At 36.3% G+C, this 19,433-nt stretch overlaps 1 protein-coding gene across 6 annotated transcripts in view; it reads left to right on the forward strand.

Moving 5' to 3' along the window:
- Positions 1 to 513: 513 nt before the first annotated feature.
- The window catches only part of SLC35F5 (solute carrier family 35 member F5), a 38,781-nt gene continuing 19,861 nt past the window's right edge, over positions 514 to 19,433 (forward strand). For 2 of the 6 annotated variants that reach the window (XR_005374193.1, XM_038565018.1), the window contains exons 1-9: positions 1,270 to 1,367; positions 1,471 to 1,581; positions 1,949 to 2,090; positions 5,707 to 5,850; positions 8,592 to 8,654; positions 10,770 to 10,851; positions 11,628 to 11,818; positions 16,442 to 16,523; positions 17,158 to 17,245. Coding sequence is in view for 4 of the 6 variants with exons in the window: in XM_038565018.1 (XP_038420946.1) it covers positions 1,285 to 1,367; positions 1,471 to 1,581; positions 1,949 to 2,090; positions 5,707 to 5,850; positions 8,592 to 8,654; positions 10,770 to 10,851; positions 11,628 to 11,818; positions 16,442 to 16,523; positions 17,158 to 17,245 (986 nt within the window). In the remaining 2 variants the exon portion in view is untranslated. Of the gene's footprint in view, positions 775 to 1,269; positions 1,368 to 1,470; positions 1,582 to 1,948; positions 2,091 to 5,706; positions 5,851 to 8,591; positions 8,655 to 10,769; positions 10,852 to 11,627; positions 11,819 to 16,441; positions 16,524 to 17,157; positions 17,246 to 17,621; positions 17,708 to 18,057; positions 18,333 to 19,433 lie in introns of those variants that run through there. The other 4 variants (XR_005374194.1, XM_038565021.1, XM_038565019.1 and 1 more) reach the window with 4 other exon arrangements.

Raw genomic sequence — 19,433 nt, forward strand, 5'->3', positions numbered from 1 at the left:
GGAGGGAAGCAGCTTTTTCCCCCAGACACAGCGTCTAACTCCGGGGGCTGAGAGGTCCCAGAGAGTAAAAGTTCCCCGGAGCCACTTTGCTTTCCGGTCTCCTCCTCGAGAAAAACTTACGGAGAGCTTCGCGGCCAACTTCTGCAGAGCCGGAGCTGCCCGCCGGCTTCCGAGGGCGGGGCCGCGCGGCTCCCCGGCCCCCGCCCCGCCCCGCCCCCGCCCCGCGCGCAGCCCCAGCCACTCACTCGCGCTCCGCTCCTCTTCCAGCGCGCCCCGGCCGGGCTCCTCCGGTCTCCGCTCCTCCCCGCCCCCCGCAGCACACCGAGCCGCGCCGCCCAGTCGCCCTGGAGACGCGCCCACGCGCGGCCCGCCGTCGCGCCGCCGTGACGTCACCCCGCGCCGCCGCCGTCGGGCCTGGGGGCCGGGGGGCTGGGGGGGGCGGGGGCGGGGCCGCGGGGCGGGCGGGCGGGCTGGCCGGCCGGCTGGGGGCGGGGCCGGGGTCCAGCTCCGGGCCTCCGCGGCCATCGCTGCCTGCGCGGCCCTTTCCCCTCGCCCGCTCCCCGCCCTGCCGGGCCGAGTGGGGCCGGGTGCGTCCGCAGCCTCGCCCCGAGGGACACCGAGGCTTCAGGGGCCGGGCCTCCGGCGCAGCGCCATGTCAGGTACCGCGACGGCTCTGTGAGGCCGAGGCCGCGGCCGTGGCGCTGGGCGGCGGCGGGGCCGGGCCGAGGCCGCTCATGGTGCCGCCACGACGCCATCGCGGGGCAGGAGGGCCAGGTAGGCGGGCGCGGGGAGGGCCCGGAATCCCCCGCAGCCGCGGCCGCAGCCGGGGTCTCCCCGGGCGTGAGGGGCAGGCTGACGGGGCGTGGGAGCCGCTCGGGCGCCGGCTGCGCGCTAACTGCCGCTCGGGCGGGGGAGACCCGGGGCGGCCGCCCCCGAGCAGCTGGTGCCTCGCTCGCGGGAGGCGCCTCGGATCTGAGGGAGCCGGACGCGGTGACAGGCCGCGGGGGGGGCGGGGGCGCCGGTGTCCCCGGCACGTGGGCGGCCGCCAGCGCCGCGACCCCAGGTCACCCGCCTCCCGCCCGAGGGATCGGCCCCGGAGACACGCCAGCGAGGCGGCCCGACTGCAGGCGCCGCGGCTGAGGGGGGCTCCCCGGCCGGGAGAGGCCGATAGGGCCGCGGTGCTGGGGAGGCGCGGCGGAGCGCTCTGCCGGCGGCCAGCCTCCCTCCAACGTCGCCGGTCCTTGAAGATTTTTGTTGTGTTTTGTTGTGTTTTGTTTTCGCACCATGAACTTTTCTGAGTATGACTTGAAATACACGGTGAATAACGAGGCTGGAGAAGGAGGGTCAGCCCTACGCAACCTCTTTTGGTATCTTTCTTTGATCTGTTCACTTTGAATTTCAAGAGTTTTTTTTTTTTTGTTTTAAAATATGCGATGGACCTTATTTTGAGGGGTTGATGTTTTTCATCAGCATCATTTCGCGGCCCTTCGTAGGTGCGCTGGGTTCTTCACCCCCTTTGGGACGATCTGCCAAGGTTTCAGGCGCTGCCCTTGAAGATCTCAGAGAGGCCTTTAAAGTAAGGTAAGCGCCGCTTTTAATTTATTGTGTGGCTTTTCAAGCACAAACGTCAAATATTTCTCGAAGAAATGTGTGGGAAATATCAGAAAGGGAGACAGAACATGAAGACTCCTAACTCTGGGAAACGAACCAGGGTGGTGGAAGGGGAAGAGGGCGGGGGGTGGGGGTGACTGGGTGACGGGCACTGAGGGGGCACTTGACGGGATGAGCACTGGGTGTTATTCTGTATGTTGGTAAATTGAACACCAATAAAAAATTAATTAAAAAAAAAAAACAAAAAAACCCGCAAATCTTTCTCGAGTAATTTTCTCGTTTTCTACGGTCATTTTTTCAAAGACCTTCTCTAATGTCTGTGTTTTCTGAAAAACAGACTGCAAATGGTGTGTGTATTTATCATGAACCGGATGAACTCCCAGAGCAGTGGTTTCACTCAGCGCAGGCGGATGGCTCTTGGGATCGTCATTCTCCTACTTGTTGATGTGATATGGGTCGCATCCTCAGAACTCACTTCGGTAGGTAATTCTTGTCGAGGAACGATGTTGCGTTACAGTGACGTTGGTGTTAATCTATGGCATCATGCTAGTCATTTCTTTTGCAGTATTTTTAATGTTGAATTGTTTATATTTTCTTTGATGAGTGAATTCATGTCAATTCATGTTGACACAAAAAATACTTTTTCTATTTTTGTACAAATACAAAATTATTTTTTGTTTTGCGTTTTGTATTTATGACTTTTTGCAGTCCTTTAGGGAGAGTTGCTTTAAAAATGAGACTGTATTGCCTATTTTCTTAATATTTAACTGTGCATTTGTTGTTTTCTTTGTTTTGTTTTCTTTGTTTATAAATATACTTTCTAGAGGAACAAGTGTCTAGGATACAAAGCCATTTGCCACCATTTAGTGGAAAGTAAGAATGCTTTTGAACAGATGCATGAAAGTGATCAGAGCTTTCGTGTACAACTCACTGTTGTGCATGTGCATCGGTGCATGCACATTTATTATACATCTGCTGATTCAAACATTGTGAGATATGTGGTATATGGTGATTGCATTCAGTTAGATTTTATTTTACCTTTATCAGTATCCTCTTGATAGTAATGTGTTATTTTGAGTGCACAAAATAGTTTTTCTTTCTAATTATATATGTAGTTACTTTATTCTGTTTGGCTAACAATCTATATAAAAAGATGGGCAATTTTATTTTCAGAAATTACTGCTTTTCAACTTACATGTTGTAGTCTTAAGGCCAATATACAGAAGGAAACTAGCATTTATAAAATGAACTTAAATGTCAAAAGGAGCAGTTTGCTACTGCTGGTCATCTCACATCATAGTTAAGTAAATAGTTGACACTGACGTTCTAGCCAATGAATAAATAAATTTTTAGCTGTTTTGGAAGTAGGCTCTGGAATACAACAGCCCGTTTATTATTTTTCACTCTTCTGTAACTTTTTTTTTTTTGGATGAACATTCTGTAGTTCACAAAGAAATCTCTTTAATGTTGACAGGGAAATAAGCTTGTCTGTGAAACTTTATTTTTGTTTTAAATAAATGGTTTGGTTTTTATTTATCAGTTTATAAAACTTAGGATAGAAGAGGTCCTGATCAAATTATAATTTAGCAATCCATATTTGTTAGAGGATAATTTTGTTATCTAGAGCATATGTAATATGTCTAATTCTTCAGCCAAATATGAGCATTAAACTTTTAAGATATAGTGTATATTTCAACAAGAAAATCAGTCTTTATAGAAATTTTCTGACATATACAAAGTAGAAATGTTGGTATTATGGATCTTCATATGCCTAACAACTATTAAATTTCCAATATTCTCTTATCAACCCCTCCCCAGACATGTTTTCCTGGAGTATTAATTTTTTTATTTTTTAAAAGATTTTATTTATTTAGAGGATCCCTTGGTGGCCCAGCAGTTGGGCGTTTGCCTTTCGCTCAGGGCGTGAACCCAGGGTCCCGGGATCAAGTCTGGCATCGGGCTCCCTGCATGGAGCCTGCTTCTCCCTCTGCCTGTCTCTCTCTCTCTCTCACATGAATAGACAGAGAGACAGAGGCAAATGCCCAACTGCTGAGCCACCCAGGCATCCCTTCCTGGAGTATTTTAAACCATATTCTAGCCACTTGTCATTTCACCTGTAAATTCTTTCATACTCCTCTCAATCTGAAAAGGTCCTAATTTTTAAAAATCTAATCATGCCATTAACATATCTAATAAAAGTAATTATAATTTCTTAAAATTATCTGATACCTGGTCCATCTTCAAATTGCTTTTAAGTTACTTTCATTCCTTAATTGTATTCTGCCAAGCCCTGCCTTTTTTTTTTTTTTTTTTTTTAATCATGCTATTGAGTTGTTGGAAAAACTGAATCATTTTTCCTGTGGATATATCATGCTGTCTTTGTCCACTCGGGGTGCCACAAGAAGACTGTGATTAGCCTGGGTGGCTCAGACAACAAACATTTATTTCTCACAGCTCTGGGGGAGAGATTTAGTATCTTTTGAGGACCCTATTCCTAGTTCTTAGGTAGCAGTCTTCTCACTGTGTCCTCAAAAGGCTGAAAGGTCAGGAAAGCTCTCTGTGATATCTTTATAAAGCACTAATTCCTTTCATGAGGGTTCTACACTTGACCTAATCACCTCCCAAAGGCGCCATCTCCTAATGCCATCACATTGGGAGTTAGAATTTTAAGATACTAATTTTGGGAGGACACACATGTTCACTCCATAACACATCCACTTCAAATATGGCTGGTTGTTTCCTTGGAGTGTCATTTAACTTGCTCCTCCTTTTCCCTTATTTCTTGTAAAATGGTAGTTAGCTGTAAAGTCCTGATTTGATTCAGGTTCAGTTTTAGGAAGAAAATACCTTGGTGGTACTGGGTACTTCATGTGACAACATATGAGGCACATAATGGCTGCAAGTCTTACTTTGGGTGATGCCAACTTTTGCACTATAAAATTTTTCATGAACTTTTAGGTAGTAGTCAAATATCTATATGATTATTGCCCAGATGGAGTATTTCATTAGGAATTGTGAAATGATGACTTTTTTTAAGAGTCATTCCTTGTGCATTTATTAATTGAATTCTTTAAGGAGAGGTTTTCACCACTACTGTTTAGTTATCCTGAAACATGGTTTTTGTAGGAAGGGTTGCATAAATCTTGATTCTTTGTTCGTTTTAGAGTAATGCTACTTAGCAACTTCCAGTAGTAACCATAGAGTATCATCATACATCCATGGATTTTTGTGTATTCGATGTGTTTCAGTCGATTGTAGTTACTCCTTTTTAATGCTTAAACTGTACTATCTTTGACCAGTGGGAGGCTCTTCAGATTGGCTCTACTGTCCTCTCAGTATGACCCTATTAATCTTTAATATCCTATTTGCTTTCTGGTGCAAGATGGCCCAGGCTGCATGTTTTGATTTGATCATTTAAGATTCTATGGTTCCTTTTATTACCAGATGATAGAGATCACCATCTGGATTCTATAGGTGCCCATTCCCCTTGGATTGTCATTTTTTCTGGGCCTTTCAATGTATATAGGATTAAATTTTATATAACTTACTAAGAACATAAAATTTCATGCAGTTTTATTCATACACCATTCTGCTTTACTGCCTTTCTTTATCCTGTTCCTCTGAACTATTATTCAGCCCTATACATACAGCTCCAGAATACCTTTACTTAGAAGACTTCCATAGTCCTTAAAATGATCTTTCTCCTTTGGTAATCCTATGGAACCTATATAACCCTGTTGTGTTACATAACATATTATACTGTGTACTTTTCATTCACGCACACACACACACACACACACGAAAAGAAAAACTGTCTTATTTTTCCTTAGCTCATAGCACAAATATTCTTGCACAGTAGGTTTTTAATGAATGTTAAACAAAACCTCTTTTGTAAGTTGTGTGCTGGTTTGCTTGGGAATATTATCCTTTGTATACAAGCAAATACAATGTTTAGAAATAAGTGTAAAATATTTTTGTAATCCCTTTTGATCTCCCTTCCACATGAACTTTTAGAGTTAAAAATAATGTGATAGCCTTATTTTGTTGGAGATAATTAAAGTCATTTCATAGTTTATATAAATTTTTCCTCTACAGTATGTTTTTACTCAGTACAACAAGCCATTCTTCAGCACCTTTGCAAAAACATCTATGTTTGTTCTATACCTTTTGGGCTTTATTATTTGGAAGCCATGGAGACAACAGTGTACAAGAGGATTTCGAGGAAAGCATGCTGCTTTTGTAAGTTTTGGACTTTAAATTTTTGTTGTTGAGGGAATTCATTTTTTCAAAGTTTAAAGTTATTACTTTCTTGAAGGATAGTCAGATTTTAAATTATTTAGTTAAGTGAGTGAGGATAGCATGATACAAGAAAGCTTTTGTCCAAAGTTTTAAATTTATTCTTCTAACCAACTTGGTATCAAAATATCTTATGAGAAATCAGAGGTACATAATCACTTTCTCTCCCTTACCTCATACTATCCTGTGAGTTGTTAAAAATATTGAACTAGCCCAAATCATTAATGTGGAGATGAAGATGAAAGTGAAGAATATCTGGAGTCTTTGGTCATTTGCGTACTTGATGAGTATCATTAATAGTTGTAAAGTTGCTTGTTAGAAATAAAGTAAATAAAGGTTTAATTTATTAAAATGAAAATAGCTTATTTCAGGCCATCTTTCAGATGTTTGGCTAACCAAATTATATTCTTTCCATGATGTAACGTAACATGCTGATTCATAGTGTTGAAAGAAATGGCAATTTATATAGTGATAGTATCTTCTACAAGTAGAAACTAAATTTTTGAGAATGAAGAATATAAAACTGCCTCTAACTTTTTCCACTTTCTTATTTATTTATTTTTAAAGATTTTATTTATGTATTCATGAGAGACCAACAGAGAGGCAGAGACATAGGCAGAGGGAGAAGTCGGCTCCTTGCAGGGAGCCCGATGTAGGACTCAATCCCCAGACCCGGGATCACGCTCTCAGCTGAAGGCACACGCTCAACCACTGAGCCACGCAGACGTCCCATCCTTTTCTCTTCTTTGAAAATTGTGATAGAATATACATAACATCAGATTTACCATTTCATCCTTTTTTTCCTTCACCTCCTTTTTTTATTGTAGTAAAGTATATATGACAAAATATAGAATTTTTACCATTTTTAAATGTATAGTGGCATATAGTGAACATTTTAAATGTTCAGTGGCATTAACTACATTCACTTTGGTATGCAGCCATCACCACTGTCCATCTCTAGCACTTTTTCATTATCCCAAACAGAAACTCTGTACCCATTAAATAATAACTAATTCTCATTCCCCATTCCTCCCAAATACTTTCTTTCTCTGTTAATTTTTTCTTTTATGTATACATTTTTTTGTACATCAAACTAGTATTATTTCTCATCTTTTCTAATGAACACTTTCTATTTTTTACTTTGTAAAAATAATACATTATAGAAATCCGTATATATTATAGTATTACATTTAGGGGCATATGTATATAATATGTGCATATTATTGACCATTTAGAAAATACAGAGGAACAGAAAGAAGAAAATAGTAAATTCCATCTTTCAAGGAATAACCCCAGAGTATTTTGACATGTATCCTGCCATTCTTTTCCGTGTGTGTGTTTTTATTTTATTTTTTACAAAAGTGAAACTATACTATTATTTTCTGTTTTACAATTGGCTTTCTGTTCTTAGTGGTAGGTGATGAACAACTTTCTGTGTAATTTAGTATTCCTAGAACATTTTTTAATGCTAAGTTTTTTTAAATTGTAGTAGTGATGCATGTTCATTGTTGAACACAAATTATGGTAACATGAGAAATAAGACTGGTCTGTCCATATATATATATAGATTTGATACTTTCTATAGCTATGTGTTTATGTGCATATATTTAAAATTGTAGTGGAAGTAAGTTTAGTCTATATCATTGTCTAACCTGATTTTACTTTTCACTTAATATATCATGAATACTTCTCTAGGCTAATACATAAACATTTGTTACTGTCTTTTTTCTAATTAATTTTCTGATTTATTTCCCTGATATATTGTTTTCACCTTTTCTTTTGATAAAAGTAAATAGAAATATCTTTATACACACCTATAGTTATTTACTTGGGATAAATCTCCAAACCATAATTGTTGGGTAAAACAGTAGTGCCATTTTTCAGGTTTTTGCCTCCTCCTGTTAAATTATCGTCTAAAGTTCACATCTGTGTTAGCAGCGCTTAAGATAGAATCCTTACCACAACCCCCACGTTTACCACTTTGATAGGTGAACAATAATATTTTGTTTAATCTACATGCTTTTGGTATTTCTTTATATATTTGTTGCACAATAGAATTCTTTTTAGAGTTGTCTATAGTTTGTTAGGTTTTGTATATTGACTTTTACTGACTTACAGGAATTTTTTTTAGAGCCTGGATTTTGGTATTTGAATCTTGTTCTGTCATTTGCTGATTGAGTGACCTTGAACAAGTTATTTAACCTCTTCACACTTTAAGCAAAGATAATGATAGGGTAACTGGGTGAATAAAAACGTGCTTGTACAGCACTAGCCTAGGGTTCTCCAAGTATAATCCAGTCCATTGATCCATTTAGGGGGCTCTTGATGTCATCACTCTTATCACAATACACTAAGATGTTATTTGTCTTTTTCACTAACCCACATCCTTTTCCTTTTCATCTGAAATGTTATAATAGTATTTTGAAAAGGTCGTAAGTTTTATATTTAGACAGACTTGGGTTTTATCCCTGGCTCTGTTACTTAGATGAAATCTCAGCCTGTTTCTTTATCAGTAAATAGAGATGATAATACCTGCCTTGCATGGTTGAACACTCGGCATTAGCTGCTATTACGATCCTATAGGTCTATTCTGGATTTTTGGTTCTATTCCTTTGAGCTGTGACTGACAGCAGCCTTGCTTTGTAACATGAATTTAATTGAATTTTATGTCCTATTATCTGTAGTTTGCAGATGCTGAAGGTTACTTTGCTGCTTGCACAACAGATACGACTATGAATAGTTCTTTGGTAAGTGCTTTTTTTCTCATCAGGAGTGGAACGGGTAGAGTTGAGCCATGACAGGAAGGACTGAAATAGCTTTATAACACCACTATATTAGGATGTAGATAAATCCTAATATTGAGTGCCCTCTGTAAGAATTGTAATTTGGTACTTTCTTTCCTGGGACCTAGAAGTAAGCAGTTCAACCTTCTGGGGAGAGAGGGGAAGAGGACATTGGTTAAGGAGTGAAAATCCTAAGGTGTAGTCCTTTATTGTTTGTTTCTCACCAATTTAATCACTTTGTTTCATTATTATTATCACTTAGAAGCAAATATACTTGCTTGACACTAAGAATATAAAAGCAGATTGTTCATTCCACAGGTTTTTTCCACAAATTTTTAAGAGCACTTTTTAAAAATTTATTTATTTATTTATTTTAGAGAAAGAGAGTATGAGCAGGAGGAGCAGAGGGAGAGGGAAGGAGAATTCCTGCTGAGCAGAGAGCCCAATGCAGGACTCCATCTTATGTGCGACATGACCTGAGCCTAAACCAAGAGTCAGATGCTCAACTGACTGCACCATTCAGGCATCCCTAAGAGCTCTTAATATGTGTTAAGCACTTGTTCTAGGCTCTGGAAATATATAGCTTATGTTCTAATATGTGAGAGATGTGTGGGGCAGAAGAGACAGATAATAAGTGAGCAAGTAAAGTAATTAACATATTCACTTATTTTCAGCATTTATAATCTAGTTGGAGAGAAAGTATGTAGAAATCTGTTTTGTTTGTTTGTTTGTTTGTTTGTTTTTTGAAGACCAAAACTAAAGCACCTCTTTAAAATGTATTGTTCCAAATGTGGCATTCTGAGAAAAATTTTAAAGTTACTCAAAAGTCTAACACCAGTTTATAAAGCATTAGCTTGGTGGCCTTATTGCCAATACAGTTTTTGGCTTGTTGGTATGTATGGCTTTTAGAACTATAGTTGGATGTGAGGTAGGTTACCAGATGCTGTGAAGGGTTTATGAAGCTTAGGGAGGATGTCATTCTGTTTCTCTGGGATCTTAAGAAAGCAAAATTCATATCAGTTGCTTCTGTCAGTATAGAAGGCAGAGTTGAGGTGACAGGCTATTCTTCTAATACTCTTCTGCTAACTTGCTATTACCAGTAAGATGGATATGTCAAATTGTTCTAGGCCAAATGCTTTAATGAGAAGTTCAGTGTAATGAAGAGACTGTGTCTGTTTTCAGATCCTATTGCCTCTTCATTTACTGAATAGTTTTCATTGGCAGAGTTCTATGCCAAAAGCTAAAAGAAAATTAAATAAAAAACACTTTTTGTTAATTTAAGAAACAGCCTAGTTGGAGAATTGTGCCTTAAATATAGATTATTTAAAGAACATTTATAAAAACAGTAGAGGAATTCAGAACCACTTAAAAACAAAAACCTTGAGAGCTTGGTTAGATAAACCTGGCAATTCTGTTGTCTACTACTTGATTATATTTCTGTTCCTAGGGGAGTTTTTTAAAATACCATTTTATGAGCTTATCATGAGGACTAAAGAGAAAGACATATTTAACTGCCCCGGAGTTGGTAACTGGTACATTGTAAGAACTGATAAGTGGTGGCCCTTTTTTTTTTACCTATTAATCCTGTAATGGTTTTCAGGAATCTTAATCTTTAGTTGAATCTAAAGTAGTAAGAAGAAACAATTTGACAAATACATACACATATTATCTTGATAGTCTCTTCATTGTCTGCCTTCACCTTTAAATTACACCATCATCAAGGGCAGAGACTTTGTCTTCTTTCAGTCTTATATCCCTTAGGATCTAGAACAGTTTCTGACATAGTAGAAGCTCAGCATGTATTTGTTAAAAGAATAAATGAAAAAAAAAATAAATGAAAAGGAATTGGAGATAATCTGTTCGCTTGAAAGAGGTCTGGTTTTATGACATTTAAATGTTTAATATATAATGTACCAATGCTGTTTGATACATTTTGGAAAAGTTCTGTGTAAACATGGTGGTGGACAGCTGTGTTTTGAGTGGTGTTTGCCATCAAAATGGCATCAATTTAAATTTTAGCCAGTATATCAGCTATTATACTTGCTGTTTATATTTGTTTGTGTTTTTGTTACATTCTAGAGTGAACCTCTGTATGTTCCTGTGAAATTTCATGATATTCCAAGTGAAAAACCTGAGAACACAAACATTGATGCTGAAAAAAGTAAGCAAAACTTAGAATTTTATAACTTAGAATTTAAGCCATCCTCAAACTTAGTGATTTTATGGGTTGACTGGGATAACCTGGCATTTTTTTCTTTTCTGTGTGGTATTGGCTTGGCTTGTCTTCCAGAAGTTTGACCAGAAGTTTTTATTAATTAAACCAGAAATAATTTCCAACTATCAGAAATCCCTATGGTTTCATCATAAAAATAAAATATTAACAATATTTTCTTCAACCGTGCCATTTGAGGCTCCTAATAGTTTTGTTGGTTCTGTGAATGGAGTAAAGAATGTCAGCTTCAGTGTAAGCACAGTATTTATCCATAATATTCTCTTGCAAAGAATGGACCTCTAGGGGAATGTTAAGCATTCTTGACCAGGAACATAATTCTCGTAAATTGAGTAGGAAGAAAAATCCACATAAAGTTTTTACCATAAATGCTAAAACAATAATCATAGTATAATCCTGAGCTAGGCAGTTGTGTATGTACACAATTGCCAAACCCTTCTTTGAATATTGGTCTCATTTTAAAACCTTTAAAACATTTTTATGGATGAAAATGTTTTTTCTGTTAACTCTTTGAGCAGAGCTGCCCCAGGTAATAATAAAACTCTGGTTTTAAAAAAAAAAAAAAAAACCTCTGGTTTTTCTTTGCTGTCCAAGTCTGATCATATATGAATTAAAGAATATGCATTTATCAGTAAATTAAAACTTGTGACTTTTATTGGATGTGAGGGGAGACGTTAATGATTTTGTATTGTACTTTTCCTTTTAAGCTCCCAAAAAGTCTCGTGTAAGGTTCAGTAATATCATGGAGATTCGGCAGCTTCCATCAAGCCATGCATTGGAAGCTAAGTTGTCTCGCATGTCATATCCTACTGTGAAAGAACAAGAATCCTTACTCAAAACTGTGGGGAAACTTACTACAACTCAAGTAGCAAAAATTAGCTTTTTTTTTTGCTTTGTGGTAGGTCTTCTCTTTCTTATATGTTTAGAACTTGAATTTTAAGATGGTATATACATACCAGCAGTATGCTATTGAAGCATAGCACTTTTAGGTTGCTTAATCGTAACTTTAAAACTCAGCTATCTGGCCATAAGAATAATTAATAGTTATTTTACACTGATATATACAAAGGCTAGAAAATATCGAGATAAGAGTTTACCGTATGCATTGATTTTGTCAAATAAGTGGTTTTGTAGTAGTATAGAAAATTTGTGTAAATGTGGTCAGATATTTTAGCAAGTACTCGAAACATTTCTACAGAATTTCTTGTATTGTTAATAGCTTTTCTATTATGTTAATGTAGAAACTAAAAATGTGCTAAAGATTTCACATAGAATAATCATACAGCAAATATTATTTTGCAATAAACTGGGATTAGACTTGTCTGAGTTAGTGGAAACTGAAGTTTAGAATTTGTTAATGAATTTCAGGGCTCTTTCCTATATATGCCATTGAAAGCAGCCTAATCCAAGGTTGTTTATATGAGCCTTTAAGATTTAAATTTAGGGCAGCCCCGGTGGCCCAGCGGTTTAGCGGGTGCCTTTTGCCCGGGGTGTGATCCTGGGGACCTGGGATCTAGTCCCCACATCAGGCTCCCTGCATGGAGCCTGCTTCTCCCTCCCTCCCTCTCTCTCTCTCTCTCTCTCTCATGAATAAATAAAATCTTTAAAAAAAAAAAGATTTAAATTTATACTGAGCTTTTTTAAACACCAGATAATACAGTGCTAATGTCAGTATCATTAGCTTGATGATAAGATTATTTTACTACAGTTTTGCCTGATTGCATAGCCCATTTTTTTCCATTCTCTTCCTGAATAACATCTAGTTGAGTGATACCTTGGTTAATATCAGAAAAAATTTTGGTGAGTTATGATAATTACATATATACTAAAATTAAAGGCTCATACATTTGGATTATGCTATTATTTTTGTTTGCTTGTTTTAAATGAATGTAAGGCATGACTAAGATTTATCATATGTTACCTAATTTTCAAATGAGACTTGAAGAATAATAAAAGCATCTACATAGTAAAAGTCAAAAACAAAGTAGAAAAGATAAGAAATTAAACGGGTAGTATGTGTGCGTGTTGGAAGGAAGCTGACTGTGGAATGGGATGACTATATCAGGAAGTCCAATTTAAAGGAAGAAAGCTACTTCAAATGAGCATGCAGTTCATCTCTAGGCAAATTGGTAAAAGGAAAACCTCAATTATGCAGCTTATGGCCTATTAAAAGTTAATATTTTCCTTCATTGGATAAAGCAAACTTTGTTGCAACTCACTACTCTGAGAGAATATATTACATAAATACATAGGTACTATTCCATATAATGTGCCGATTTACAAATAGATATGTGCATATTAAAAGCCCTTTAAAAAATTGTGGTAAAAATATACATGCTATAAAATTTGCCGTCTTAACCTTTTTTTTTTTTCATTTTAACTATTTTTAAGTGTACAGCTGAGTGGCATTAGGCACATTCACACTGTTGTGTGACCACCACCATCTATCAACAGAACATTTTCACCCTGCAAAACTGAAATTGTATATTCATTCAATAATTCTCCTTTCCCCTAGCCTCTGACAACCAGCATTCTACTTTCTGTATCTGTGAACTTGACTGCTCTGTACCTTGTGTGTGTGGAATTATAGACTGTTTTTCCTTTTATGACTGGCTTATCTCAGCATAAAGTCTTCAGGCTTCATCCTTATAGCATGTGTCAGAACTTTTTCTTTATTTTTTTAGAACTTTTAAAGGATAAGTACCATTTCACTGTACAGATATATACTACAGTTTGTTTATTCATCGTTGATCTGCACTTGGGTGCTTCCACCTTCAGTAGTCTTAAAAAGAAAAAAAAAACTTCTAATAAGTTATAAGAGTAGAAAACTATTTTAGTCTTTAGTAAAGGCATTTCTTTAGAAAGAGTAATATAGTCCAGGTATATAGCTTTTTGGAAACCTAACTTAAGAATGATAAGCTCTGATGCGGTTTAGAGCAGTACTGTTCAATAGAAGTATAATATGAGCCTCAATGCAGGTGTCTTATGTATTTTTGAATTTTCTACAATTAGAAAAAAACTTCTAATTACATTTTTAAAATTTTTTAAAAAGTAAGGGGACAGGGCAGCTCCAGTGGCCAGCAGCTTGGCACCACCTTCGGCCCTGGGTGTGATCCTGGAGACCCGGGATGGAGTCCCACGTCAGGCTCCCTGCATGGAGCCTGCTTCTCCCTCTGCCTGTGTCTCTGCCTGTGTGTGTATGTGTGTGTGTGTGTCTGTCATGAATGAATAAATAAAAATATTAGGGAAAAAAAGTTGGGGGACAGGCACTAAGGAGGGCACTTGATGGGATGAGCACTGGATGTTATAGGTTGGCAAATTTAATTTAAATTAAAAAAAAGTTAAACACATTAATTTTAATACTATATTTTTATTTAACTCACTATATATGAAATATTTTGATATAAAATTTATTGATGAGATAGTTTATATTTTTTTAGTACTGAAATATTCTAAGCATTTCATTTCCTACTTTATTTCAGTTTCCATTTCATTTCAATTTCAGTTTTTATTTCAATTTTAGTTGCTAAACATTTCGATTTGGACTAGACACATTTCAGTTCTTTAGTAGCTACATGTGGTTCGTGGCTAATGTATTGTACAGTGTAGGAGTTCATGATTACTGCATTTGCCAGTCCTCCTTGAATATCTTTTGTCTTGTTAGGGCTTATGATGTTTTAATTTTTCTCTGTAGAATAGAATTTAGGTCATACAGTGTTTACCTAGAATATTTTTTATGATAATTTTCAAATAATCTACCACTCATGAAATAATAAAATATATAAATTATTTGTGATAGACTATTTACTATAAATGGTTGTCCTCAACTGTGGAATAATGAAAGGAAACACTGTAAGGTTAATTTTTGGAGAATAATTGAGATGGGTCTTCTTTTGTAATGAGAGTGCCGTGTATAATAGGGTGTAGAATAGGGTGGTCTTTCCAGAGTTTATAGGTAATGATGATTTCTTGTGATTTTTGAATGGCTGTTACCTGAATGATCTGTCTTTATTTTTTTATCGTGTATTAGCAGAGACCAGTAAGATTGTTTGGAAAATGAGCACAGTATTTATGTGTGAAAGTTGTAAGGACAGTGGGTCAAGAAAACTAATTATCACCCTATAAGTATTATTTGTTCTTGTAGATAAGTCTCCAAAAGATAATTAAGAGCAGAATCTTCTACCTTTTTTCTAGCACCTCATATATGTTTGGTATTGTTCATCTTAGATTGCTACCTCATTTTCTTGTTTAGAAAGTCCAGTGAAATTGCCTAGGAAGTCAGAGGTCTAGTGATGGTGTCAGAATCACTTTACCATACTTTTACCCTGGCTTTCATCTTGAGTACAGTATAGACTAAATAGAATTGACTAAACTCAGCTATCTGCTACCTTCTAGCAGTGCTCTATGTCTTTGTTGCTTAGCTGAAATGTAAATGCTAATAATTATAGTACTTAACTACAAGTTCTGAGACAGATCAAAAGATGTCCCTCTCTTAAGAGAGGATGGATTCCTCTGTGGAGTATGAATATGTTTAAATATCAGTGATGCCAAAAGCAGATAAGCAGTAAATTTACTTTGGTACTTTGGTTGACTCAGCAGTCTGCCTCTTAGTGTATATATTAGTGACACTCGAGCACATGTGCACCAGGAGGCATGCACCAGAATGTTCATAGTAGCATTGTTTGAAATAGTCAAGAAGTATCATCGACAGGAAAATGAGTGAGTTGTGGTAATATGTATTAGAATATCTAATATCAAAATAAATGAATTTTGCAACCCCTCCCACACACCTACACCAGGCATCATAAAAAAGAAGTCATCTTTCTTATTCCTTAAATCACATTAGGCACAATATTGAGAATATAAGAATATCTTTGCCTAGATGAGCAAAAGAAAAGAAAATAATCCATGTAACTAGAAAATTTCCTCTAATTACATCCAGTTATGAAAACTCTTTGTATTGTGTCTCCAAACTGAGAATCAGAGAAACAATCATAAATAGCTAGCAAATTAACATTTTTCATTGGACATTTTTAAATTTCCAAAGTGCTTATGTCCTTCTATGTATCAGTCTACCTAGCTAGCTATTTTGATTCATCCCCATAGGTGTCATCTTGCTCAATAGATTTCTCATCGTGCTGTATTCATCTGTACATATTTTAATATTTGAGAATTTCCTCAAATTTAAATTTGGTTTAGATAAACTTTAATAGAATGCTAGAAATGCTTGGATACAGCAAATTTTAAAATTGATTTGATATTGTTTTATCCTCATTTTTAAAAAAACCTGAATGCTAATTTTAACCAACTATTGTTCATTTCTTAAGGGAAATTGAATAGCAAAGATCTTAGATCTAATTATAAATGCTCTCTTTTTAAGCCTGTGATTTTTCAATAGAAAGCAACTTTTTAAAAGCTCTTATGTTAAAGTATTTAGGGAGGAAAAAGAGGAGGGGCCTATAAATTAGGACAGATATAAGCATGTCATTCATTAGGTTTCCCTTTGTTTTCTTTTTTTTAGTGGTTTCTGGCAAATTTGTCGTATCAAGAAGCACTTTCAGACACACAGGTTGCTATAGTTAATATTTTATCCTCAACTTCTGGTAAGAAATTTGTCTTCAAATCTACATTATAAATTGAGAACTATTTTTTTTTTTATATATATATATGTATATGTATATATGTACATATAAACATAAACACGTACATTTTTATCTTATTACAAATTATTACATTCATTCTAGTGTACATTAGTGCATTGGAACTATATGATATTTGTAGTTTTATGCTGTGGCCTTGTGCTATTTATATTCCTTTGCTTATTTTATGGTATTTTTTATATAACAGTATTTAAAGTTTTTATAGACTGGTTCGTTGTATTGTAGTTGTCATTCCTTTCACATATTCTTTCTGAAGCTCTTTTTCTAGACCCTTTGGCTAGATGTAATTGCTTATTTCAGAACCATAATTTACCCTGTGAAAGATGTTTTATTTTAAAAATCGAATCACCTTACTAATCTGGGAGAGGAAAAGTATTTTTGAAGCTATAAAAATAACTTGAGCACACATGCTTGATTATGATGAAGTCATAATGCTACTCTGAGTGCTGAATTTAACTGTCTTACTAGTTTACAGTAAATAGGGATATATTCTATCTGTATTGTTGAAATAAACATGATTTAGTTTAAAGGCTGTATTTTGACAGTATTTAAACTGATGAATCTTTTTTCTTTCTAGGACTTTTTACCTTAATTCTTGCTGCAGTGTTTCCAAGTAATAGTGGAGATAGATTTACTCTTTCTAAACTATTAGCTGTAATTTTAAGGTAAGAACATAGCATAATAGCTAGTTATTTCTGCTTAAAAATATGATGTTTAAAATTTTTTCTGGTAGTGACATAGGATAATATATATTATAGTATACTAAATAGGCAGAGAAAGATGATAAAAGTAGGTTTAAATGGACATCATGCTACTCAGCCTGTGTCACATCCTTAACTAGTTTTCTCAATGGTCTTGGGGGAGAGTAACTGGAGGGAAGGAACCCCAAGGCAGCTTTGGCTCCCATTCATAGGAGGACAGACAGTATAATACTATATATTGTACTGATTCTTATGTTTGATATAATGTGGCAACTTAACCCTCATTACCTTCCAAGTTCCTACTTCCTTTTCCTAAAACAAATTCCCTTTTTTGTTTCAGTTTTGGGTTTTACTTCTGTTTCTGGAAGTCAAACATGCAGTCTTCTCTGATTGACTCAGCCTCAAGTGATACTTCAGTTATTTTCTGTATAAATCAGTTGGCAACTTTGCATTACCGTATAACATCAGTATTGTCAATAACTGTATTTAAGTCTTTTATTTTTATGTAACTTTGTGTGTGTTTGTCTTGTCTTTTTCACGGTTTATAAACCTTTAAAGGCCAGAGCCTTTTTTTGATAGTTATTTGTGCCACCAACATTCTAGCCTAGGGCTTTGCTTACCAGCAGTACTCAAAAAAGATGTGTCAGTTTGATAAAGCTGTTGTTTTTACTGAAAAGAAAGCAGAATCAGAGAAGGTAATAGAATGATTTAATAGAGTAATGTTTAACTGTCAGATCTGGGTTTAAATCAGGGCTTTTGTTCTTTGTTTCTGTCAGGTCCCTTAAACTCTCTGAGAGTTTCTTAATGAGAAAATGATTATAATATCTACTTTCCAGCCTCGTTTTAACATTTGGTGGAAATGTATATAAAAAATGATTATCATGGGGACTGAGGTGTACTTGGCAAAAAGCTAAAAAGTCTCACTTCATCAATCGAGAGACAAAAAAAAGTGTAGCCTCCATGTAAACTACCTGGAATTTAATCCTGCTTCCATATTACTAGTTTTGCGATTTGGAGCAAGTTTCTTGTCAGTGTCACAGTTTCCTCACCTGTAAGTTGGGAATACTAGTAAGATTTGTCTCAAAGGATTCTTATAAGGATTAAATGAGTTAAAACTTCTAAACCGCTTGTAACAGTGTCTGGTGTATATTAAGTGCTCAATATATTTAGTCGTTGTGATTATTATTATCTAAATGGAATTAAAACTTCTAATTTCTAGTATGCTATGGGTGCTCAATAATTAACAAAAAATTATAATATTTGAGACATTTGAATACTTAACGTAAGGACTAAATTTGAATGATGCTGTAATTCCATTAAGGGAAAAAAATTTTTTTTTTTTTTTTTTAAGGGAAAAAAATTTTTTTTAAATATTCCTCTCCCATGCCACTTAGGTCTTTGGATCATTAGATGAAAGAATTAGACTGGCTTAAAAAAAAATTAGCACTATTTTATCTGCTTTAAAAGTATGTACAATTACAAGATGCATGGAAATAGAAAGATGATATAAGCTCTGTGAGAACAGGAACCAAATCTGTTTTGTTTGCTGCTGTAACATGGTACTTAGCTCAACAAATACAAATTAAAAACTTTTTTTTTCAATAAATAACAGTTGAATGAATGATCTCTGATTTCTCTACACTTTTAATTCAGTCTTTTTTCATCCATTAATTTAATTAATTTAATCATTTTAAATATTTAAGGAGAGTTTTTTGCTATTTTAGATTTTACCGGTAGGCAAGAGTTAGTGCTACTGCTAGTGTGGATATACTATATGTATATCTTCAAAAAAAAAAAAAAGTTTGGAAGAGGACTGACAAGTTGGTTACTTCCTTAACTGAAAGGCAGTAGGTAGCATAGGAGGTAAGAATACTTACCTAGAAGCAGACTGGCTGAGTTCCAGTCCCAGCTAAGTGATTTTGGTCAAGTTACTTTGTATGTTTGTACATTAGTATAAAATGGTAATTTTATAAAATAGTAGTTTTATACTAAACAGTACCTTTTTATGAGGTAATTTGTACATTTTGAATTAAATGAATACAAGTATAGCACTTACACTGTCCTGTTAATATTGTTAGATATTATTAATTAAATCACTAAATTCTTTGACAGATATAGTTTTACCCTACTTTGAGAGTAGTCTACATCGCTT

The sequence above is a fragment of the Canis lupus genome, chromosome 19, assembly GCF_011100685.1.
Source record: "Canis lupus familiaris isolate Mischka breed German Shepherd chromosome 19, alternate assembly UU_Cfam_GSD_1.0, whole genome shotgun sequence".
Lineage (NCBI taxonomy): Eukaryota > Metazoa > Chordata > Mammalia > Carnivora > Canidae > Canis > Canis lupus.